The sequence below is a fragment of the Girardinichthys multiradiatus genome, chromosome 11 (genome assembly GCF_021462225.1).
Source record: "Girardinichthys multiradiatus isolate DD_20200921_A chromosome 11, DD_fGirMul_XY1, whole genome shotgun sequence".
In the NCBI taxonomy this organism is placed as follows: Eukaryota; Metazoa; Chordata; class Actinopteri; order Cyprinodontiformes; family Goodeidae; genus Girardinichthys; species Girardinichthys multiradiatus.
In genome coordinates, this window is record NC_061804.1 from 21,468,505 (window position 1) to 21,493,410 (window position 24,906).

The 24,906-nt window shown below is 40.1% G+C and overlaps 1 protein-coding gene and 1 long non-coding RNA gene across 5 annotated transcripts in view; one reads left to right on the forward strand and one right to left on the reverse strand.

Moving 5' to 3' along the window:
• The window catches only part of LOC124876374, a 2,619-nt gene extending 821 nt beyond the window's left edge, over positions 1–1,798 (reverse strand). The window contains exon 1 of the long non-coding RNA XR_007040292.1: positions 1,415–1,798. This is a non-coding gene — a long non-coding RNA (uncharacterized LOC124876374). The remainder of the gene's footprint in view (positions 1–1,414) is intronic.
• Positions 1–24,906, forward strand: part of LOC124876371 (stAR-related lipid transfer protein 13-like) — a 93,212-nt gene that overhangs the window by 44,840 nt on the left and 23,466 nt on the right. The window contains exon 1 of one of the 4 annotated variants that reach the window (XM_047379058.1): positions 11,392–11,879. The exons of 2 other annotated variants lie outside the window; for them this stretch is intronic. In XM_047379058.1, the coding sequence (XP_047235014.1) occupies positions 11,393–11,879 (487 nt within the window). In that variant the 5' untranslated portion in view covers position 11,392. Of the gene's footprint in view, positions 1–11,391; positions 11,880–22,503; positions 23,242–24,906 lie in introns of those variants that run through there. One more of the 4 variants, XM_047379060.1, reaches the window with a different exon arrangement.

The following is a 24,906-nucleotide window of genomic DNA, read 5'->3' on the forward strand; positions in this document are numbered from 1 at the left end:
GGCCCATTAATTATTTCGGGGTTCACATCCAATAGAGTGGGTTGTAACATGAACGCTAATAACCAAGTTCAGGAGGGTCAGTCAGTCGGTTTCGTCTGTGTTTACAGTGGCCTTTTGGAAGCGCACTCTTGATATAGGCTGTGCGTCAGAGGAAGAAAAAAAAGAGCAGGGTAGAGGGAGCTGCAGCTGTCTACTCGGTATAATGCAATTACGGAGATGTGCACCTCTTAAACTGACTGAAGCAAGAATATCCCGACATATATATATATATATATATATATATATATATATATGGTTCTAGACCAAATTTACCAAGGGGGGGGCAGTGTATTTTTATGGATTTATCAAGAATGAAACAAAAAAAAAACTGCTATATTTTAAGTGAGCCACAGAGGCTCTGGAGCTGCAGGTTAAAGACCTCTGATCTGGCACATGAAAACTGTGATCCTATCTCAATATGGCTAAAGCTAAAAGGGCAACAACTTAATTTTTAACTTAATTCATTGTTAAAGAAAAACTGTAAAGGCAAAAAATGTAATTGTTCTAAGGGACTAATCAGTTAAGGTTAAGGTGTATATCATAAGAAACTTATTTAGTGTTATGTCTTCAGTACAGGGGCCATAGAGAGGCCAGGACCACTTCTACATGGGCACTGGCCCCTGTTGGCCCCGGTCTAGAACCGCTCATTTCTATATATGTGTCTGTGTGTTTGTCGGTGTGCGTGTGTCGGTTTATCAATTTTGTGTTTGCAAGGAACCATGAAAGAAAGGCCGCATTGGTTCAATATTCCCCTTTAGAAAATTTTAAACCATTTTTTACCCACGGTTTTCTATTTAGTACGTTCTTGCTTCAGATTTGTATTAGTTAATTTGTATTAGATTTGTATTAGTTAATTTTTCATTGTAATTGAGTATTGTTATGACTTATATAAATAAAACGGCTCAGATCCCGCGTATGTTTTCTGGACCATTTGTATTCCTCTCCATTTCCATCTATTTTGGTTCTAATCCCCATTAGTGTAAGCTGACTTTTATGAAATATGACAGGTTAGAAACCCCGATCCATCCAATATAACCCCTGCTGGTAGATATCATTTACTGGACACATATAACCTAATTTCCTTATAGAAGACTATAAGTAGAATATAAATCACTTTAATTGGTCAATTGCTGAAGCAGATATGAAACATGTCTAATGTTGGTATGAATTCATTAATGGTCAGAATGATGTAAAAATAAAAAGAAAACTCCACCTGAATGAGTCAGGTCCATGGCTATAAAGGTTCTTGGTACATGTACACCAGGTGCATTTGTCAACTTGTTCTGTCCTGTTTTGGTTTGATGATGGACTCAAATTGCAGAGACAACTGAAGAGAAACTGAATATTTTAATAATACAAAATTATGAGTACTTACAATATGGTCTTGCTTGCAGTAAACGGACATGAAGCAAAGAAAGTCGAAAAGTATGGAAAGACCAGACAACAGTCAGGAAAACAGAAGAATCCAGTAGAGAGCAAAGAGAACCAGTGAGGCAGGGTGGAGAAAAAGACAGGCAAACCAGATGAGCTAATTAGAGGCAATGAGTTGCAGCTGAGGCAGACAGAAAGGTAGAGCAGCTGATAGAGGTAGACTAATTAACTAGAACAGAGTTGAGTTGAAACACACAAAGAAACACAGGGAAGTATCTAACAGAAATCTAACAGGAAGTAACTCTAGATGTAAAAAGAGCACAAAAACACAAAAGAATAACCTAATAAGGAAAACACCTAATGAAAGGGCACATGTGAATAAACTAAAGAAAGCAATACCTGAAGAACATAAACAGCAAGCAAATGGTTAAAATACACACACAAAAGAAAATCAAAACTCAAACATCTCAGGATCATGAAACATTCTGTTTGAATTTAAGTTCTCTTAGGGGCCCCAGTCCATCAGGAGACCTTCAGCTGTTTTAAAGGTGAAATATACAGGTACATCTAAAAAAATTTAAATATAATGAAAAATATTTTTGTCACTCATTTCAGAAAGTGAAACTCATATTTTCATTACACAAAGAGTGAAATATTTCAAGCCTTTATTTTTTGTAGTTTTGATGATTATGGCTGACAGATAATAAAGACCTACAGGTCCTTCTCAAAATATTAGCATATTGTGATAAAGTTCATTATTTTCCATAATGTCATGATGAAAATTTAACATTCATATATTTTAGATTCATTGCACACTAACTGAAATATTTCAGGTCTTTTATTGTCTTAATATGGATGATTTTGGCATACAGCTCATGAAAACCCAAAATTCCTATCTCACAAAATTAGCATATCATTAAAAGGGTCTCTAAACGAGCTATGAACCTAATCATCTGAATCAACGAGTTAACTCTAAACACCTGCAAAAGATTCCTGAGGCCTTTAAAACTCCCAGCCTGGTTCATCACTCAAAACCCCAATCATGGGTAAGACTGCCGACCTGACTGCTGTCCAGAAGGCCACTATTGACACCCTCAAGCAAGAGGGTAAGACACAGAAAGAAATTTCTGAACGAATAGGCTGTTCCCAGAGTGCTGTATCAAGGCACCTCAGTGGGAAGTCTGTGGGAAGGAAAAAGTGTGGCAGAAAACGCTGCACAACGGGAAGAGGTGACCGGACCCTGAGGAAGATTGTGGAGAAGGGCCGATTCCAGACCTTGGGGGACCTGCGGAAGCAGTGGACTGAGTCTGGAGTAGAAACATTCAGAGCCACCGTGCACAGGCGTGTGCAGGAAATGGGCTACAGGTGCCGCATTCCCCAGGTCAAGCCACTTTTGAACCAGAAACAGCGGCAGAAGCGCCTGACCTGGGCTACAGAGAAGCAGCACTGGACTGTTGCTCAGTGGTCCAAAGTACTTTTTTCGGATGAAAGCAAATTCTGCATGTCATTCGGAAATCAAGGTGCCAGAGTCTGGAGGAAGACTGGGGAGAAGGAAATGCCAAAATGTCAGAAGTCCAGTGTCAAGTACCCACAGTCAGTGATGGTCTGGGGTGTCGTGTCAGTTGCTGGTGTTGGTCCACTGTGTTTTATCAAGGGCAGGGTCAATGCAGCTAGCTATCAGGAGATTTTGGAGCACTTCATGCTTCCATCTGCTGAAAAGCTTTATGGAGATGAAGATTTCATTTTTCAGCACGACCTGGCACCTGCTCACAGTGCCAAAACCACTGGTAAATGGTTTACTGACCATGGTATCACTGTGCTCAATTGGCCTGCCAACTCTCCTGACCTGAACCCCATAGAGAATCTGTGGGATATTGTGAAGAGAACGTTGAGAGACTCAAGACCCAACACTCTGGATGAGCTAAAGGCCGCTATCGAAGCATCCTGGGCCTCCATAAGACCTCAGCAGTGCCACAGGCTGATTGCCTCCATGCCACGCCGCATTGAAGCAGTCATTTCTGCAAAAGGATTCCCGACCAAGTATTGAGTGCATAACTGTACATAATTATTTGAAGGTTGACGTTTTTTGTATTAAAAACACTTTTCTTTTATTGGTCGGATGAAATATGCTAATTTTGTGAGACAGGAAGTTTGGGTTTTCATGAGCTGTATGCCAAAATCATCCATATTAAGACAATAAAAGACCTGAAATATTTCAGTTAGTGTGCAATGAATCTAAAATATATGAATGTTAAATTTTCATCATGACATTATGGAAAATAATGAACTTTATCACAATATGCTAATATTTTGAGAAGGACCTGTATATTTCAGTGTCCCAGAAAAGAAGAATATTACACAACGGCAATTAAAAAAACATTTTCAATGTATAACTGTGATGTAATGGCGATATTGTGGCCTACGCAATCATGGGGAAGACTGCTGGCTTGACAGATTTCCAGAAGACAGTCATTAGCTGTGTTTCCCTTATAAATGTGTGCAAACCTTTGTGGATATTCCGCTGTCAAAAAACACAATTTAGCAATTGCAGTGTGTCCATTAAATAAGAAATGCAATTACAATCACACATGAATACGTTTGTGTAAAAGGAATCATGACAAAGTGTGGCTTAAATACCCCACCTCACCAGTCGTGTCGCCAGTCTCACAGAGTTTGTGTGAGGGACCGCACATTCTCCCGTCAAGTATGTTTTTTATAGATCAGAACCTTTGCATGAAAAGTGGTGTACGCCAGTTTCAGGCCCAGTTTTGTGTGTACGTCACATTTATAAAAAAGACCCAAGGGCTGTTGCTTAGTGGTCTAAATCCCTCTTTTTAGATGAAAGTAAAGTTTGCATTTCTTTCTGACAATCAAGGTCCCAGAGTCCGGAAGAAGAGTGGAAAGGCACAGAATACACATTACTTGAAGTCCAGTGTGAGGTTTCTGGTTTTGGTCCACTATGCTTTCAGAAGTCCACAGTCAGCACAGCCATCTGCCACCAGATTTTAAAGCACTTCATGCTTCCAATTGCTGTCAAGCTTTATGGAGATGCAGATTCCTTTTTAAAGCAAGACATGGTAGCTGCCCACACTGCCTAAGGTACCAGAAGCTGATTCAATGATGGTGTTACTGTGTTTGATTGGCCAGTTTGCTGGCTACACTTCTCAGCTATATGGAGTATTGTCAAGAGGAAGATAAGAGACACCAGATACAACAATGCAGGCCCAACCAAGTATAAAGTACATAGAAATGATCATACTCTTCAGAAGCCTGACATTTCTGTTTTTAAATATTCTCTTTTATTGATCTTATGTAATAATTACATTTTCAGAGACACAGAAGTTTGGGTTTTCATTGTCTGTACGCCATAATTGGCAAACTTACAAAAAGGCTGGAAATATTTCAATCTATGTGTAATGAATATAATATATGAGTTTCACTTTCTTAAATGGGTGACAAAAATATTGAACTTTTTCACGAAATTCGAATGTTTTTAGATACCTGTAGCTCAGTTGTGCGTCAGTTCTTCAAAAGCAAAACGAGACTTGGTGGCACTGTGGATGTTCAATTTCAACATGGGATAAATTGCTCTGTAAAAAGTCAATACACTGATAAAATAGACAGTTTGTATTTTACAAAAAAACCTTTCCATTTGTTTAGATTTTAATACATTTTTGAGTAGAAATTATATTTAAGTTCAAAACAAAACACCACTTAAATTAAATTCCCAAACCACCCCCTCTCATTGGCACATTTACATGATGCACTTTTATTCTGATCAGGCCCTTTATTCCTATTATTTATGTCCACTTTAATAGGCCAATTAATATTGCCAATTAAACTGTAAAACATTCCTGAAATAGCAATCTATTTTAACTAGATGACATGTAAACCTTTTTCTTGACAACCCCAGCTCAGATGTGCCCTTCATTAGCGCAAGCTGTTTCAGGATTTAGCATTAACGCTGTCGCTAACTAGCTAAATTAGCTGGATACACACTAAAGTTATTGCCCCAACACAGAAACTTTCTCTACCACAAGTCTTTAGCCATTCAAATGCATCAACCTTACTCTTCTATTATAGACATGACAATCAACAAATGAATATAGCAGTCAACGGTATCAACATCCTTGGTTAAAATCTATTCAAAATGTTTAGGTAGGATTTGTTCAAGTTAAGAATTTAACCACTATTAAACATTATATTTTATTAACTGCTTGATGAAAAAGTAGAACATTTTAAAGACTAATATTTGATACACTTTAAAGTGACTTTTTATTGTGTAGGAGACAGTCTAATCTAAATAGAGTGCCCCCTGAAATCACCTTTCACTCATTTTCATTCCTTCATCTATATCTTTAAGCCAACACTCAAAGGATCCCCAAACTCCACTGCTCCTCCCTCACACTGCTGCTTAACCGATCAGCTCAGAGAACTGGACACACAGTCCACATCTGTCTGGGTCAGATTTGAAGATGGAGAATCCTTAAAATGCACACATCTGGCCCCACAGCTATGCTGGTATTCAACAATTCATTTTACATTCTGCTCTAGTCGGTCAGGAACGATGAGATATCCAGGTCAGTCAGTTGGTTTCAATATGAAAAAAAGTTGAATGGTCTCAAAACAAATTTAAAATTATGTAAAATGGAATGTTGTAAACTATGCTAAAATGTACTTCAAAAATTACCCTGGGTAATAAAAACTCAGTGTAGTTGCAATCAAAAGTAAAAAGTAAACTGAGACACATATGGGAAAAAGGCACAGACAAGAAAACACTGAATGAGGTTTTGAGTGCGTGGTGGGATTTAGTTGTAATTCTACAGATGTGTGTGTGTGTGTGTGTGTGTGTGTGTGTGTGTGCGTGTGCTTATGTGTGTTTATGTTAGTTTGTTAGAAAGCACTGATTGACTCAGAGGGATTTACACAAGCAAACAGCTTTATCATTATTCATCTCCACCCCCAGCTCATGGATTGCTCCTCTGACACTTTCTTTCATTAATGCTGAATATTTGGCTACCGTTCAATTCAATTCAATTCAATTCAATTCAATTCAATTAAATTCAATTCAATTCAGTTTTATTTATATAGCGCCAATTCACAACACATGTTGTCTCAAGGCACTTCACAACAGTCAGGTTCATACATTCCAATTAATCCTAAACATTGAACAGTGCAGTCAGAGTTAGTTATTTATTCAAATTGGATAAAAAGTTTTTCTATCTAAGGAAACCCAGCAGATTGCATCCAGTCAGTGACTTGCAGCATTCCCTCCTCCCGTATGAGCATTTAGAGACAGTGGACAGTCACTGGCGTTGACTTTGCAGCAATCCCTCATACTGAGCATGCATGTAGTGACAGTGGAGAGGAAAAACTCCCTTTTAACAGGAAGAAACCTCCAGCAGAACCAGGCTCAGTGTGAGCAGCCATCTGCCACGACCGACTGGGGGTTTGAGAGAACAGAGCAGAGACACAAAGAGAACAAAGAAGCACTGATCCAGGAGTCCTTTCTATGGGAAAGAAAAGTAAATGTTAATGGATGTAGCTCCTTTAGTCGTTTCACCTAGAAAGAAAGAACAGATAAACTCTGAGCCAGTTTTCAAGGTTAGAGTCTGAAAGAGAGCACATAGAGTTAGTCACAGTAAAAGCTCAGTCAATTTCCATGTCTAGGAGAGAGAAAGGGTTAAACACTAAAAGACAGGGCCATGTGGATCATCAGTAGAGGGTGAGCATTAAGTTGTTGCCAGCAGAAGCTCGGACAATTCCCTTCTCCAGAAAGGTGTCACAGGTAGACACAGAGTCAGGCCAGGTGTAGCTTCTAGGAAGAGAAAAGAGAGAACAAAGTTAAAAGCTGAAATAACAGCAAATAATGCAAAATTGGAGAGTAGTGTGAGAATATAGCAAACAGGGTGAAAGTGGTCATTATGTCGTCCAGCAACCTAAGCCTATAGCAGCATAACTACACAGATAGTTTCAGTTCAGATTATTTAGTTAAACGGCGCTTATTTACAACAATGTCATCACAAGGCACCCCACAAAGGGTCCCACTGATGGTCATTGGACAGTCCCACAAGGACTGGGATACCTCCCTCTGTCAGACTGATTATAACCATTGGAAAAGAGAAGGGGTCAGACAGGTAGCAGAAATGGAAGGTGTGTTTGGATCTCAACCATAACTGAGCCGGATTAGGCTAAACCTGACTCCCCCTTACTCCAACCAACAGGGAGGGAGGAAGGCTCCCTCCCTGATAAACTAAGTCACTTTAACTATAAGCTTTATCAAAGAGGAAAGTTTTAAGTCTAGCCTTAAAAGTAGACAGGGTGTCTGCCTCATGGACTAAAACTGGGAGCTGGTTCCACAGGAGAGGAGCCTGATAACTAAAGGATCTGCCTCCCATTCTACTTCTAGAGACTCTAGGAACCACCAGTAAACCTGCAGTCTGAGAACGAAGTGCTCTGTTAGGAAGATATGGAACAATCAGATCTCTGATGTATGATGGAGCTAAATCATTAAGGGCTTTATATGTGAGGAGGAGAATTTTAAATTCTATTCTGGATTTAACAGGGAGTCAATGAAGGGAAGCTAAATTAGGAGAAATATGATCTCTCTTTTTAATTTTCATCAGAACTCTTGCTGCAGCATTTTGAATCAGCTGAAGGCTTTTAACTGCATTTTGTGGACATCCTGATAGTAAAGAATTACAATAGTCCAGCCTTGAAGTATCAAATGCATGGACCTGTTTTTCAGCGTCACTCCTGGACAGGATATTTCTAATTTTGGCAATGTTCCGGAGATGAAAGAAGGAAATCCTAGAAACCTGTTTAATATGGGATTTAAATGACATGTCCTGGTCAAAAATAACACCAAGGTTTTTTACTTTATTACCGGAGGTCAATTTAATGCCATCCAGGTTAAGTGATTGACTAAGCAGTTTAATTTTTAAAGACTCCGGTCCAAAGACGACAACTTCTGTCTTGTCTGAATTTAGAAGCAAAAACTTTAAAGTCATCCAAGTTTTTATATCTTCAAGACATGCTTGTAGTCTATCTAACTGGTTGGGTTCATCAGGATTTATAGATAAGTAAAGCTGAGTATCATCAGTGTAACAGTGAAAATTTATCCTATGCTGCCTGATAATTTGACCTATTGGAAGCATATATATAGTAAAGAGAATTGGCCCAAGTACTGAACCCTGTGGTACTCCACAATTAACCCTGTAGTTTAAAGATGATTTATCATTTACATGAACAAACTGGAATCTGTCAGACAGATAATATTTAAACCAGCCTAGCGTTGTTCCCCTGATCCCTACAGCATATTCCAGCCTTTCTAAGAGAATATTGTGATCGACTATATCAAATGCAGTACTGAGATCTAACAGAACCAGAACAGACACAAGTCCATTATCTGAGGCCATAAGAATATCATTAGTGACTTTCAGCAGAGCTGTTTCAGTGCTATGATGAGCTCTGAAGCCTGACTGCATATGAAACCCACTGAATGCACACCAAAACTGTGTACGAATGCTTTATTTTTGGTCATGTAGAGCCTATTGCTTATTGGCTTCCAGTCTACAGGTTGAAGTTTAAAGATGTAGAACCATTTGGGTTGGCAAGGTTGTTGAGAAAGACTTTGTTTTGTCGTGGTCTCACTTGCTGGTGCTGTAGGGCAGCAGAACTTTCTAGCGAAAGCTCAGTGTGCTTTTGTTTATATTTTGCTTTAAATGAAGAGTTTAAACTTTAATTGTTGCCTTTTGGAGACTGCACTAGGCTGAACAGTGGAGCAGTTGGTATCACTGTTGCCTTACAGGCCCGGGGTCTTTCTGCATGGAGTTTGCATGTTCTCCCATGCAAGCGTGGGTTGTCTCTGGGTACTCTGGCTTCCTCCCACAATAAAAAAACCCAAAACATGACTGTTAGGTTAATTGGTCTCTCTAAATTGCCCATAGGTGTGACTGAGAGTGTGCGTGGTTGTTTGTCCTGTGTGTGTGTCTGTGTTGCCCTGCAATGGGTGGGCGAGCTGTCCAGGGTGTAACCCGCCTCCCAACCCATAGACTGCTGGAGACAGGCACCAGCTTCCCTGCGACCCACTATGGAAGAAGCGGTAGAAAATGACTGACTTGTTTCTTTTTGGTGACTAATTTTGTCTCCTCTTAACTTCAAGTTATGAAGTTTTCCGTAATTTCCAGTTTTATTGAACCATAAAGCACATTTTGACATGTAGTGCCTTGTGTGCTCTTTGGTATTCCTGCTGTTAATACAGTACAACCTGTTTTTGCTAGTAGAGCAGGATTTAATCTCCTAGAACATTCAGAGTGAAGAAAACTTGATTATTATCTTTCTACAATATCCCTAGATTGTCCGCTCTTATGCTATCTTCACTCCAGATCATATGACGTGTTTTCTTTATGATTTAGGTCTGGGGACTAAGACACCCTTGGAAGAGGGTAATTTTATGTCTGGGGAACCATTTTTGTGTTTATTTGAGCATGTGTTTTTAATCATTACCCTGCTGAACAATCCAATGATGACCCATTTTCTAGCAGAAGCCATACGATTTATATTTTGAATGTCCTGTTATACGAAAAGCTTCATGTTGCTATGCACTGATAAGATTCTCAGGATTCAACTATTCCACTGACAGTAAATATGAGAAAGTTTACGTGAGTAGCTATTTTCTTGTAACTCTTTCCTGACTTACCAAGATGGACCCACATTACATTTTCTTTGGTTTTTCCAATTTTACAGAGTGGCTAAAAGAAATCACCAATTAGTTCAAACCTTGACAATTTGGAAAAAAATCAAGAATTAAACATTTTTAATTATTTCTTTTAACTACAAGGTTTTGGAGTGTATTTAAATATTTCACTTGATATTAATTCCGTGTTAAAGCCATTGTTTATTGTAATGATGCATCTGAAAAAACTAGTCTGAGCAGGTTGAATGTTGAAATAACCTACTGTTACATCTTTTGGATAGTTTAGTGTATTTTCTTGTTTTGACAGATATATCATCACTGAACAATTGCTACAGCAGTTTCCCAATTACCACTCCAGTTACATGCAGCTATTTCACTTCATGTTGCATTACTGTAACAGAGTAGTTGTGCTCTGATTTGCTTCTGAATCAGAGGTAGAAGAGCAACTGTAAAAGTTTCCTAAAATCTTTCTACATTTTATTTTTAGTTCCATTGTTACTCGGAAATTACCCATTTTTTCTTATTTGCAGGGCAAATCAAATTTCCTGTATTTCCTCAAGAGGGCAGTGTGATCAAATCCAGTCTCAAATTTTGTTCTTTACAACTTTTATCACTTTGTGAGACAGGATATTCAGTTTTCTTAGCAATTTATGTCTTAGTGAACTGCTCTGTAAAACGTATTGCTGTAATCTCTTGTTAAAACATCTACTGTCGTAGTAGCAGAGAATATAGATGGCGTAGATGCAAAGAACATTTCTGAATGGCATTAAAAGTCCCACTCAGCTGCAGAAACAATAGCTTCACTCCCTCCATACGTACATTCCTCTGACCACTCTCTCTCACACCCACATACTCTCTATTGTTTAGCTCCTTCCTTGTTTCATATCGGGATGTTGGGATCATATTTTTTCCCCGGCCTATATCCCGCCGATCACAGGCATGCACGAAAGCCTGGTGCATGTGCCAAATAGTTTCCCTGGCAGAGCTTCAGGAAGCAACGAAGAATTCCCCCATCGACTGCTAGTCACATGACTGAAGGAAAGAGCTTGTGGAAGTAACTGTTTGTGACTTTATCCTCCTTCCATCTAAGTCGGGCAGCTTGAGTGTGGGTGGGGACAACAAGGACGGCCGCCTGAATCAGGTGGTACCATGAAGTTTGTTGGAGAGGGAGGAGGAGGGAGTGTGGCTTCCAGTGAAGACATGTTAGAGACAGGAATTCATAAGGAATGCTCACACAATCAGTCATCAGCATATGAGTGAGGAAGACTTGCAGGGATATGGATGATGTGGATGCTAGTTATGGATCCATCAAGACAGAGTAAAGGTGAAGAAAGAGCAGATACTTCAGGGAACACTATGGATCATGCAGACACTGCAAACGCAGCAGAAACTACCAAAGGGGGGGATGCTGCTGGACAACACACAAACCCTGTGAGTTTAACCTTTGCTGACAGAGTGGACAGCATGAGGGGCGATGCAAAGAGTGCTGACTCTATCTGCAGTGAGTGCAGCAGAGACAGCGCTGATCTTCCATATCACAGAAGTGGAGAATTAGAAAATACTATAGACAACATGGATCAGACTCCCAAGGGTGGCTGCAAAGACTGTGGGAGTGACAGCGACAACACCAGTGAGGGAACCTGTTTGGAGGCCATGACACATGATGGTCAGGCCTACTACCTGAGGCTGGGGTACACACCTCGAAGGCGCTCCGCCCTCCGATTGTCACGTATCATCGCCCGACAACAGCTTCTGCACAGGCTGGCACAAGGTAGTCAAAGAAGGAGTTGTAAAAAAGTCCTAATAGTTGCTTTAATTGTCAATTTGAATTTAATCAACCAGGATCAAAGGGAGAAAGTTTGTATTTTTAATCAGTTAAACTGGAAACAGATGCAGCTTTAAACAATGTAAGCTTTGATCAATTCTTAAAACATGGGAAGGAAGCTTCTGATTACAGTCTCTTAATGTCAGATTGTATACTCCTTGTTTAAGATTTTCTCCAATATTTGACTTTAGTCACAGCGGTTTGCAACACATCAGTTACTATATTTATCACTATAGCAACAACCTTTAATATTTTCTGCTTCAAACTTTACATTTTTAATAACTTCTCTGGAGCGTAATCAGCTCAGACCGGACATACGAAGCCACTTCCCTACCAAATATGTTTTTCATAAATCTGAAAGAAGTCTAAACAAACCCTGAAGGGTTAGAGTGTTATTGTTTTTGTCTCTGTTTCACCTACCTAACTGGTAACTTCCTCTACTTCCTGTCACATGACTCTTTTTTCCCCCAGAAATAAACACAATATCTAACAAAACAACGAAGACCACTCTTCAGTTGTTTATCGTCTATATTTTTATATCTGTTTTATCCACTCCACTCTGATGATGTTTGAGCCAAGTGCTAGATGTCAGAAGGAGAAACATGTCAAGTATGTACATAGTGAAGCATGTTTCTGCTTGTGCAGGGTGATGGTATGACTTCGTTAGCTTCTACTTCTTACTTCTTGTACTAATACACCCTTTTTAACCTTAACCTTCAAAACATGTTTGGATACATTAGTCCCTAATGGAGTATCTGTAAGTCTGGGACAGCCTTAAATTAAAAACCTGAATGCTTAATGACCTAACAATGCTACTAAGATACAGATGAAACCAGATATTTACATTTACAACGTAATCTGTTTTTCCATTCTGTCTAACATTATATCAGACTAAACTATTCCTGTTTTAGGTTAGCAAGGATTACCCAAATTATTTGTATGCTAGAATATAATTTCCAGAATAAACAGAGAAAGAATTTATATACATTTTCTTGGTGTTTGGCAAAATTATCTTTTTGGGCATCCTTGTACAAGCCCTTGCAATAACTTGCTCTCATTTTGGCCGTTTCCTACTAACAGAATATATGTAACCAGGTTAGGTTTTTAAGGCCGCCTTCCACACACAGTTTTTCAGATCTGCCCACAAATTTTCTATGGGACGGAGATCAGGGCTTTTTGATGTCCACCCCAAGCGTTGACTTTGTTGTCCTTGAGGCAATTTGTAACTAATTTGGTGGTATGTTTATTGTCACTGTCTATTGGTAAGAATCATTTGTGTCCTGGATTTAACCTCTCACCTAAAATCTTGAGATGTTGCTTAAATGTTTCCACATAATGTCTTTTCTCAAGATATGATCAATTTTGTGAAGTGCCCCAGTCCCTCCTGCAGAAAAATGCCTATGTAGCATAATGCTGCCATACTTTAAAATCAGAATGTTCTTGTCAGACTAGCAAGTTTTCCTATTTTTCCTCCAAATTTAATTGTAATCCAGCCTTTTATGTTGCTTTTGAAGAAATGGCTTCTTCATACTTTTAGCCCATGTCGAATCAGGACATGTCGAACCAGCATCTTAACCAGGTTTTTTGCTTCTGTCATGGGCCTTATACACACATTTTGCACCAAAGGTCATTCATCTCTGGGACACAGAACCCATCTCTTTCCTGAACGGTGTGATGGCTAGACATTCGTAAGGTAGTTATACTTGCATATAATTATTTAAACTAATGAATGTGGCTTATTTAGGCATCATGAAATTGTAGCCATGGATGAACCAGAATTGAGGAGGTCCACAGTGCTCTTCCTGATATCATTGCTTTTTCCTTTCAATGTTCCCATGATGTCACATGAGGAAGCAGTGTGTCTGAGGTGTTGCTTTAAAACAACACCACAGGTGGGTCTCCAGTTAACTCAAATGTTGTGACCAGAAGCTTACAAAACCATGAACCATTAAAGCTTTCACAAATTGTTTAAATGCATCGTAATCTTACTGTATGTGAAGTTCTGAAATTAAAGAAATGTATATTAAATTATAACTGACCTAAAACCTGATTTTATACAGTGTACAGTTTGTAAACATCTGGTTTTAACTATGTCTTCCAGGCAGTTTGTTTTGATACACACCTTTGTGTATGCACATGTTGGGATTGATAGATGAGGGTGATCCTTTTTAATATTGTGTAGATAAGGGTAGATAAAACATAATGGAATGATTTGAAGAGTTTTTAAAACAAAATTAAAACAAAATTCATCTCAGCATCAAACACATCGGGGACAGGAGCTTTTTCACCACTGTCTCCCATGACAATTTCTTTGAAGATCTAACCATTTGGTTTTCAGCTGTAAAGACCTCTTAATGTAGCTTTGGAAGAAGAATCTTGGTTTTTAGGGTTTGGTTGTGAAGCCTTGTTTAATATATTGTTGGATTTCCTCTCACAGGCCTCCTTGGGTGACAGTTTGGCAACTAAAATCATTTTTTTATTTCTGAACCGGTTTGGTATTTTATCCTAAAACAGGGAAGACCCAATGTTTTTAAAATATTTCTGGGAGCTGGAATATTTTGCTCAATGGCATTTGGTTTGCAATGCTCTTAAAACAATTATATTACTGTAATTGTTTGCAATTTATTTTCTTGATAACAATATAATTCCAAAGCCTAATTTTCTGCCTTCTTGCTCAGGTGAATAGAATGTTTGCTACTGCTAATTAGAAACATCACACAGAACAACCTGAAGAGCCCAAGGGCATTTGTAACCCTTTATTAAACCAAATCTTTCATCACCCGGGCTGAAGTCACCGAGGTGGTTAAAAAGCTCTGCGGGGGCAGGGCTTCGGGGGTGGATGAGATCCGCCCTGAGTACCTCAAGTCTTTGGATGTTGTGGGGCTGTCATGGTTGACACGCCTCTTCAACATTGCGTGGCGGACGGGGACAGTGCCTTTGGATTGGCAGACTAGGGTGGTGGTCCCCCTTCATAAGAAGGGTGACCGGAGGGTGTGTTCCAACTACAGGGGGATCACACTCCTCAGCCTCCCTGGTAAGGCCTAGGGTATTGGAGAGGAGAGTCCGGCCGATAGTCGAATCCCGGCTTCAGGAGGAGCAGTGTGGTTTTCGTCCCGGCCGTGGAACACTGGACCAGCTCTATACCCTCTACAGGGTACTCGAGGGTTCATGGGAGTTTGCCCAACCGGTCCACATGTGTTTTGTGGACCTGGAGAAAGCATTCGACTGTGTCCCTCGTGATGCCCTGTGGGGGGTGCTCCAGGAGTATGGAATCGGGGGCCCTTTATTAGGGGCCATCCGGTCCCTGTACAAGCAGAGCAGGAGTTTGGTTCGCATTGCCGGCACTAAGCCGCACCTGTTCCCGGTGCATGTTGGACTCTGGCAGGGCTGCCCTTTGTCACCGGTCCTGTTCATAACTTTTATGGACAGGATTTCTAGGCGCAGCCAAGGGGGTCTGGTTTGGGGACCAGAGGATTTAGTCTCTTCTTTTTGTAGATGACGTGGTCCTGCTGGCCCCATCTAGCCAAGACTTACAGCATTTGCTGGGGCAGTTCGCAGCCGAGTGTGAAGCGGCTGGGATGAAAATCAGCTCCTCCAAGTCCGAGACCATGGTTCTCGACCGGAAAAGGGTGGCTTGTCCTCTTCAGGTTGGAGGGGAGTTCCTGCCTCAAGTGGAGGAGTTTAAGTATCTCGGGGTCTTGTTCACGAGTGAGGGAAGAATGGAGCGGGAGATCGACAGATGGATCGGTGCGGCTGCCACAGTAATGGGGGCGCTGTGTCGGTCCATTGGGGTGAAGAGAGAGCTGAGCCCAAAAGCGAAGCTCTCGATTTACTGGTCGGTCTACGTTCCTACCCTCACCTATGGCCATGAACTTTGGGTCATGACCGAAAGAACGAGATCCTGGATACAAGCGGCTGAAATGAGCTTCCTCCGTAGGGTGGCCGGGCACTCCCTTAGAGATAGGGTGAGGAGCTCGGCCATCCGGGAGGGGCTCGGAGTAGAGCCGCTGCTCTTCCACATCGAGAGTAGCCAGTTGAGGTGGCTCGTGCATCTATACCGGATGCCTCCCGGACGCCTTCCTTGGGAGGTATTCCAGGCACGTCCCACCAGGAGGAGGCCCAGGGGACGGCCCAGGACACGCTGGAGGGACTATGTCTCTCGGCTGGCCTGGGAACGCCTTGGGCTTCCCCCGGACGAGCTGGAGGAGGTGTCTGTTTATATATATTTTTTTTTCATGCGATGGACCTGTCCAGGGGTTTACCCTGCCTCTCACCCGTAGAGTGCTGGAGATAGGCACCAGCTCCCCCGTGACCCACTATGGAAGAAGCGGTATAGAAGATGAATGAATGTTTATATTTTCATTTTCTAGATAATAAAAAAATATAAATTATCTTTTTCAATATTGATACTCCTTTTACATATTTTTTATTTTTATTGTCATATGGGGTGTTGTCATACAATAAAATTCTTATTTTGTTGCTACCCTACACCTGTGATGCATGAAAAAAATGCAAGTTTGATGGGCCCGTCTACAGGCAGTAGCACAGTAAAGCTCTGGTAGAGCTGAAAACGTTGTACCACAGATAAACTGGAGAGCCAACAATCACCATCTCGTAGATATTGTTCATTTACCTGCCTTCAGGTGAATAGCAGTTGGAAATAATTTTAAGTGTGGTGTTGATTTAAACATTTAAACTGCTTCCCAGGATTATACATGTTCATTCATTCGTGCCTGTTTCACATTGTCCTGCAGTTTTCTACTATTAGGGAATGTCCTGCTATATAGCAACGATCTTAACCAAAACACCATGGTATCACTTTAACACAAAAGTTCCTTCTTTTATCAATGCATATTTTTTAAGCTTTACCAAATTGTTAATTTAAGTTGTAATTTCAAGTTAAGAAATCACAACCTATAAGAGCATTTCTGGATGTCGCATTTGACATATTCATTGGTTTCCTGTGCCGTCAGAGGTTAGTCAGGGAATGAGTAAATGCATAAGATGTGACAGGTACAAATAGAGTCTTTCATGCAACCCGACCCTGAGAGCATGGATAATCAGACAGATTATGAATGCAATGCTGGAACTCTTCTCTTTGTCACCCTCTGCTGGACAAAACGTTGCATCACCAAACACAGAGCTTGATGACCTTCAGTTGCCTTTACTTTTGTGCTCTCATTTAAATTCAGGCAGCGAACAGCTACTCTAGCTCCCGTAACTTTAATTATTATTATAATTATAATAGTGTTTAAGGATGTTCTATGTCTGAACCCACACTGATTTAATACCAGTATTGATTCTGTTTCACAGCGCATTCCTGAGGGCAGGACATTATAGCAGATGTAGCTCACGAGACAGGACAGGCATATTCTGTTTTATCCCTCCCCCCATCCCTCTCTTCCTGTCTCATCCCTTCTCCACTGTCTTATTCAGTTCCTTTTTTTGACCTTTAGACGTAAAGGACTACGTGTTATGATTTGGGGTTTTTTGGTTTCAGGTTTTTTCCTTATATTTTTTTCACTGCTCAAGTTTTGAATCATGCTTTTGTTTATTATTTTTCTGGTCATGTTTTAGTCTTGTTCATGTTTTGTCAAGTTTTGTTTGTATATTAGAGTCTCTGTTTTTGCCGCAGCCACATTTTGTTCTGTCTGTCAATTAAGTTTATTCGGTTCACCTGCACCATGTTAATCAGTTTTGTTTTCCACCTGTACCATGCTCCATTTATACACACCTGTTCAGTTAGTCGTCGCGGAAACATTTCTCATGCTCATGTCTTGCTCTCTAACCAAGTCTTGTCTTTTTGATCATGCCATGCCTGTCTTGTCTGCCTGTTTGTTTTGTTCCTGCCTCCTGTAGTGAGTGAGTTTTTTGTTATTAAATCTTTTGCACTTACCGTCATGCTGCCTTCTGGTCTGCATTCTGGGGTCCTATATCAAGTACACCGTAACACTAAGTGCTTTTGCATATGTGGGAATATGGCTGCTCTCCATGCTGCCGGTGTTTGTAGTCTTTGAATGCACAGCCTTCTTTGTCAATTGCCAGTGCAATGATTTACTAAAAGGGCTCATCCTAATAAACATTTTAAACAATTCACATATCACTTTGTAAACAGCAAAGAAATGTTTTTGCAGCTTGCTGTTTGAAAATGTCAGTTCAGCATCTCCCTGCTACAGCCTCTATTCTTAGTTCACATGCTTCTCTGGATTCATGGGAAATTAGAAGGAGGAAATGATGTCATCCAAGCCTCTTTTGAGTCCCTGAGACCCAATAGTAGGTGGACATATCACAGAAAAAGCTGTTAGTGGCAGTAAAAAAAAAGGCAGGAAATAAAACACAGAGGAAATAACTACACTTGCGAGAACATTAGGTTGCTTTTATTCTGTCTTCTGTGTAACACTACCGGGACCCTGGCCATGTAAGGATATACCTCGCACTCCCGTTGTCCCACATTTGGATGCCTAAACTGATATGTTTACACAAAGACTTACAGACATCCACCGGCCATGTTGGCTGTTGTTCTGGTGGCTTGCTGCCTGCTGTCACATATCCTCATCAGCAGGACTGCAGTGACATGAAAAAGGTTTTAGGGACACACAGTGGGTGCCTCAGATTAGCTGTCTGCCTGTGAGCATTGTTGTGTTTTGCGGCCCACGTAAAATATGTTTGTGTACTAATTAATCTCTTGATTAAATTCTGCACAGATGAATAATGGGGCTTTGTTTGCACACTGACGGGAGCCTTGTCTTTTGTCTTTATGTACAAACGTGAAAGCAAGGCAAACCACACATGCATTAACACTGTAATGAAGCCTGTAATTTTGTGCTTTTTAAATAATAGCTTGGTACTAACATGTCATCATTCTTCTTCTTATCTTATTTTTGATGCAACTCTGAACTGACCATATGTGAAACCTGCACAATAATTCAGAATTATTTGCAGTAGGGGTTTTATCTGGGGCATTGCTAGATCTAAATATCAATAAAGTTCCGACCCAATTTTAGAGTTTTATCCGTTTTATATATGTAGTCTTTGTTCTAGACCAAGTGTAGAGAGTAGAAGAGAACAACACTTTAAAAAAGAAAAGATATCCCATTGTCACGGTGGGGTTTTGGGGTGGACCAAGGCACAGACAAGAGCTTGGCAGCAGCATTTTGAATCGGTCTTCAACTTTATTCAAAGATTACAAACGTAGCAAAAAACGTAGCAAATATCGCTGCAGGTACAAGTATGAGACAAAACCAAAAACTTAATTGAGTACACGCTGCAGGAAGCATAGCAAGAACTGAACTTAATCAGTGGTTGTGATTGGAGGAACCAGCAACACACAATGAAACAAAACCAACTAATATACTGATAAGACAAAGGCAAGTAATCAAAGGAACTAAGAACAGGTGTGACAAGGAGGCAGGGAGGCTGAAGGAACAGGTGGAACTAATGCATAGACTAACGCATGGCGAAGGGACTAATTAACAATAAAGAGAAACACAGACCAAACAGGAGGTAGTACTAGAACTATAGAAACTAAACATAAAGAACCATGCTAAAAAGGGACTACAACTATAAAGGAAACTAACACAGAGGAAGTAACCAAAACAACCACGACTAACAAAATACTAAATATAAACATCTTAGATAAAAAGTAACTAAACACAAACAAAGTCCAAACCCTGACACCCATTTATAGTTAAAACAGACATTTTCACAAACTTGTGGAAACCAGATTTTGGACATGTATATGCAACATTACTTAAACATCATGAACCTTTACATTGTTTTTTACAGTGCATTCACAATGCATTCTCATCTTCACAAACAGCACTGTGCGTATTCTTTAGTTGTTTTTCCTTCATATTTTAACTGCAAGAGTTTCTTTGTTGAAATGTGACTTCACACTACAGATCATCTCCATGTTGGAGGCTAAACAAGTACTACTGTGTAGGACTATGGCAGATACAGGTTTTGACACTAGATAATGTGTACAATTTATGTCTGCTGAGGTTTAGACCACAAATCCCAGGACATTGTCAGACAGATGCCAGTGATGTGAATGAAAAAGGGAAGATTGCGCATTTTCAACTTCATCTGTAGAGTTTATTATCAGCCCTCGCAACAAATGCATGTTACTACCTGTGCAGGTAGTAATGTCGCCTCAATGTGATGATGAAGATATTACATTCCTCTACAAAATTGTTACACCTGGCCACCATATATCATGGATGTTGTTCAGGAACTCCATTAAAGTTGAAATTGGACAAACTAATGAATATAGAAATGATCCATGAGGTATTTGAATTACTTTGTTTGAATTCTCATGTGCATAAATGTGCTCAGTAGACAAATGTTAAAATTTTAAAAATGTCTATTTTATAATGTCTATATTATTTGTCCTGAAGCTCATATGGATCCGACCCGTTCAAAAACCTTAGTTTGTCACGATCACAGACTGTAGCCTTTCTCACAATGAATACAACTAACCTTCTTTAAGTTTGTTTCTATCACCGTGTCTCTCTGTCCAATCGTTATTAACAATCGCTTATAATTGTGTTGTTTTAAAACAAGGACAACATAATTACAGATTAGACATTTTAAATTGGGGGGCTGCATGGTGGCGCAGTTGGTAGCACTGTTGCCTTGATGCAAGAAGGTCCTGGGTTCGACTCCCGGCCTAGGGTCTTTCTGCATGGAGTTTGCATGTCCTCACCATGGGTTCTCACCAGGTACTCCGGCTTCCTCCCACAGTCCAAAGACATGCCTATTAGGTTAATTGGTCCCTCAAATTGCCTTTAGGTGTGTGAATGAGTGTGTGCATGGTTCTTTGTGTGTTGCCCTGCGATGGACTGGCGACCTGTCCAGGGTGTACTCCGCCTCCCGCCCATAGACTGCTGAAGATAGGCACCAGCTTCGCGGTGACCCACTATGGAAGAAGTGGTATAGAAAATGACTGACTGACATTTTAAATTGACTTCAGTATCTTATATTAGCGATTAACATGGTTTGTGTAGCTAGCATTACGAAACCAGCGGTCACCCTTTGTACATTTGCAAGCAAGATTGTTGGATTGTGAGAGCAGAGTTTTGAGCGAGAGCTGTACAAACTCTGAGAGTAAAGTAAGGAAGACATTTTCTCTTGTTTATTCTAAGAAAAATCCACCCAGGTGGTACATTCACTTGGTACATGGCAAACAAAAAGGTTTATACTGAATTTTTAACAAAATATAATGTTACTTGGCTAATGTACAAGTAACCTTTTATCCATCAATGTACCCATTCACCATACCTGCATAGGCGCCTGAACAAAGGAGCAAGTGGAGCCGTTGCTCCCAAATTTTTTTAAAATGGGCATGCAGACTTATGTTTTTCCTCCCCTATTTTTGGACCAAGGAAATTTGATAATTCCCTGTAGTCTGGTTGGAGATGTGGTGATGTCTGTATTTTCCCAAATTTGCTCCCCCATTTTACAACGTTTTCAAGCACCATGCATGCCTATGCCCACTTAGGATCATAGGGGGCTGGTTCTTGTCTCCAGCAGTCAAAGTATACACCTTTGACAGACCGCTAATTCATCACAGGGCCGGTACAGCTAACCCCAATGTTGATCAACTGATTTGATTTCTCTTAGACCCCTTGACTAAGGAGCATCAAAACTCTGTACACTCGTTTTACTTAATATGAAAACTTAGTTTTTTGCACTGTCTACATTGAGCCATGATCAATGGGAAGAGAAGATATCTTACAATCCAAAAGTTGTTAGTTCAATTCCAGGTTCCTCCACTTCCACATCAGAAGTGGCAAGGCACAAACCATGTTGCTTACAGACCTGCATATCTGTGTTAAAATATTTTATTTATTTATTTCATAAACATGAGACTGATGCTTGCTGGAACAAAGGGTGCTTTCACTGCAAACCTTGATTTATGATGCATGCCATATGCGGTGCCAAAGTAGACTTTTTTAAATTTAGAGAATACCAAACGCAATGAGTCACTGGCCTTGTTTAACCTAACTTGTGACAAGTCATATATTTAAAGCCTCAAAAAAACAGATAGTTTTAATTTTTCTAAAAACAGTCCGTCTTTTGGTGGGTTGTAATTTAAAAGCTGAAGCAAAAATTGCTTATGCATCTGTAACCTATTTTCAGGATTTGTTGCCACGAGTTTAAGTTACAAAGAAAAAAAAGAAGGTGTAATTTATTTTCTTTGAAAATTCTTTGGAAAAAGGTTTCAAGATTTCCTTCCTGCTACCCTTGTATTTCCTCTCCGTCTGGATTTGCGATTTTTAACCTGATTTTAAATAAAAAACTTCAACCAATCTTACAATCTCTCAGTGAGTAAATAAACAACTGTTGTGGTATGTCGTCCTCTCTGCAGTTTTCCCACAAAGTCCGTCGATCTCGGCCCCCCGCCCCAGCCATTTAACTGTCTCATCCCTTTTTTGAATTCTCTGACTCACTGAGGGCAACATCTCTTCTGTTTTAAAAGTACACACCAATGTTTCCAGCCAACTGGATGTGTCTGGGTGGATTCTCGCTCACACTGTGTGCTTGAAGCGTCACAAACAAGCCAAGGTCAAAGTCTCCTTTCTGTCCAGTTGGCCGGTGGGCTTGGCTTACATGTGAAGTTAGCATCCAGCGAATTGACAGCCTGCAACCTCGAGGGTCCGGCCTGTGTGAACGTCAGCTCAAACGAGTCACTTCCTGTATGAATGTAAAGAAGATGTGGGCTTTTTTGAAGAAGCTTTAGTTGGAGAGTGGGGATTGAGATGTGGGATGTCGATGGAGGAAAGAAAGTGTGTGAGGGAGTGTTTTTGTTTTACAGAAAGTCTGTGAGGGAAAGAAGAGACACCAGAGGAAAGAAAAAAATAGACTGAGCATCAAAGTAAGGGTTAAAAAAGGAGTTTTTGTTATGTAAAAGAACCTAAAGATAAAAGGGAAGGAAACAAGAAGAAGATGACTTGCGTGAATGATTTTTGAAACGTAAGTAAAAATAAAGAAGGAAGGGGTCAGAGAAGTGTATAAGTAGAGAGATATCGTATGTGGAATCTAACAGAGATGAAAGCTTGAGAGAGGAGTTTGAGGAGAAAATTAGAAGGAAGGGAAGACCTGCATGGAGCAGGCTGGAGAAGGGGAGGCAGAGCTGTAAACACATGGGTTGGAGAGCCAGCGAGGAAGAAAGCACTGAACTGTTGCTGCTGTTTAAAGGAAAGCCACACAACACAGCAGATGGATGTTCGCTGGGATGGAGATGAAACATCAGCGGGAGCAAAGGAAATATAGGAGCTTGTCGTACCCCTCACTATGAGGGCTTCCAGTAAGTTTTGATTGTAAAATGAAGTTGTGCATCATTGGATATTTCCTTTCGCTCTAATTTCAGAAAGCTAGAAAAAGTGTATATATATATATATATATATATATATATATATATATTTCCCAACCTTAAGTTTGTATGTGATTTAGAGAGAAGAGTTATTCCAAGAATGTTGGAAGACGGATGTAATTGCTGGATTGTGGTGACAGTGTCATTTCCTCTGACCGTTCTCATCTCTGATGGTGAGGGATGGAGGTTTGTTATTGCCCTGCTAAACTTTGCCAGCACCTCTACACTAGTGAGTGAGAAAAGTGAGAACGAATGAGTGGGATCTTGATTAAGCAACATATTGTTTATAGTATCCAATTTCATTTGGACATTTATAAGCTTTATTTCTCTTCATATTTGTCCCAAAACAAACTCTCTAGTCTTTATTGTGAAATGTTCATTCATATCCCATGCATTAAGGTGCTAAAGTGTGTATTTCTCAAACTCTGCTTGCTGTTGGAAATGTATTTCATTCTTGGCACCGGTTTCTTTTGGATTTCTTTGTCAGCACAAGGAGCTGCTTTAATAAGTGTCTGCTCATAAAGAAAACGTATATAAACACACCCAGATTTTTCCGCTGCCAGTTAAGCAGCGTGTGTGATACATATGCCAGCGGAAAAAAGCTGTAAAACAAAAGCCTGTAAAAATGTTTCTTGTTTGCTAGGCAGCCGGGGCCTGATAGGTTCTGGTGCGATGTGGTACGCCTGTTACTTTTATCCAAACACAGCTAAATGTAGTCAGAAGTTTTTGCATGGATGTATTACGTTGTTAATGTTAAACGATGTTACCACTACACTGCTGGAAGATTTTCCAGCTCTCCCAGTCTCATCATTCTACTAATTTTCCAGAGGAAAAATACATCTAAAAAATGCTCCTTCCTTAAGTAAAAACATAATTTCTTAGAGGGATATCAAGCACAAGAACAGCACAATGTTTTTAACTTGATTTATGTTTGTTTATCATATTTTTATGTTGCAGTTTTGTTTTCAGTGTAGTCATATACAGTGTCTTGTAAAAGTATTCACATGCCTTAAACCTTTCCACATTATGTCCCGTTACAACCATAAATTTCAATGTATTTTATTAGGATTTTATATGACAGACCAACACAAAGTAGCACATAATTGTGAAGTGAAAAGTGATACGTGCTCTTTTTTTTACAAATAAAAAATGGAAACAGTTTTTGGACCCATTCACCCTGGTCCCTAAATAGAAGGCTTGTCCAACCAAATGCTTTTTGAAGTCACATAATAAGTAAACAGAGTTTGTATGTGGGTAATTTTATCTTAGTATACCAAAATGGTGCTCTAGTCAGATGAGGCCAGAAAAAAACTGTTTGGCCTATTTGCAAAATTCCATGCATGAATACTACCACTGCAGATCACCCTGAACACACCAGCCATGTTGTGGAGCATGCTAGTATTTCGCACCATGCTTTTTTAGCAGGGAATCAGAAGATGGTCAGAGTTGGTGGGAAGACTGATAAAGACTGATAAATACAGGGCAGTCCTGGAAGAAAAGCTGTTAGCACCTGCAAAAATCTTGAGTGGAGGTTCACCTTCTAGCAGGCCAATGACCTCAAACATACAGACGTGACTACAGTGGAATGGTTTAGATCCA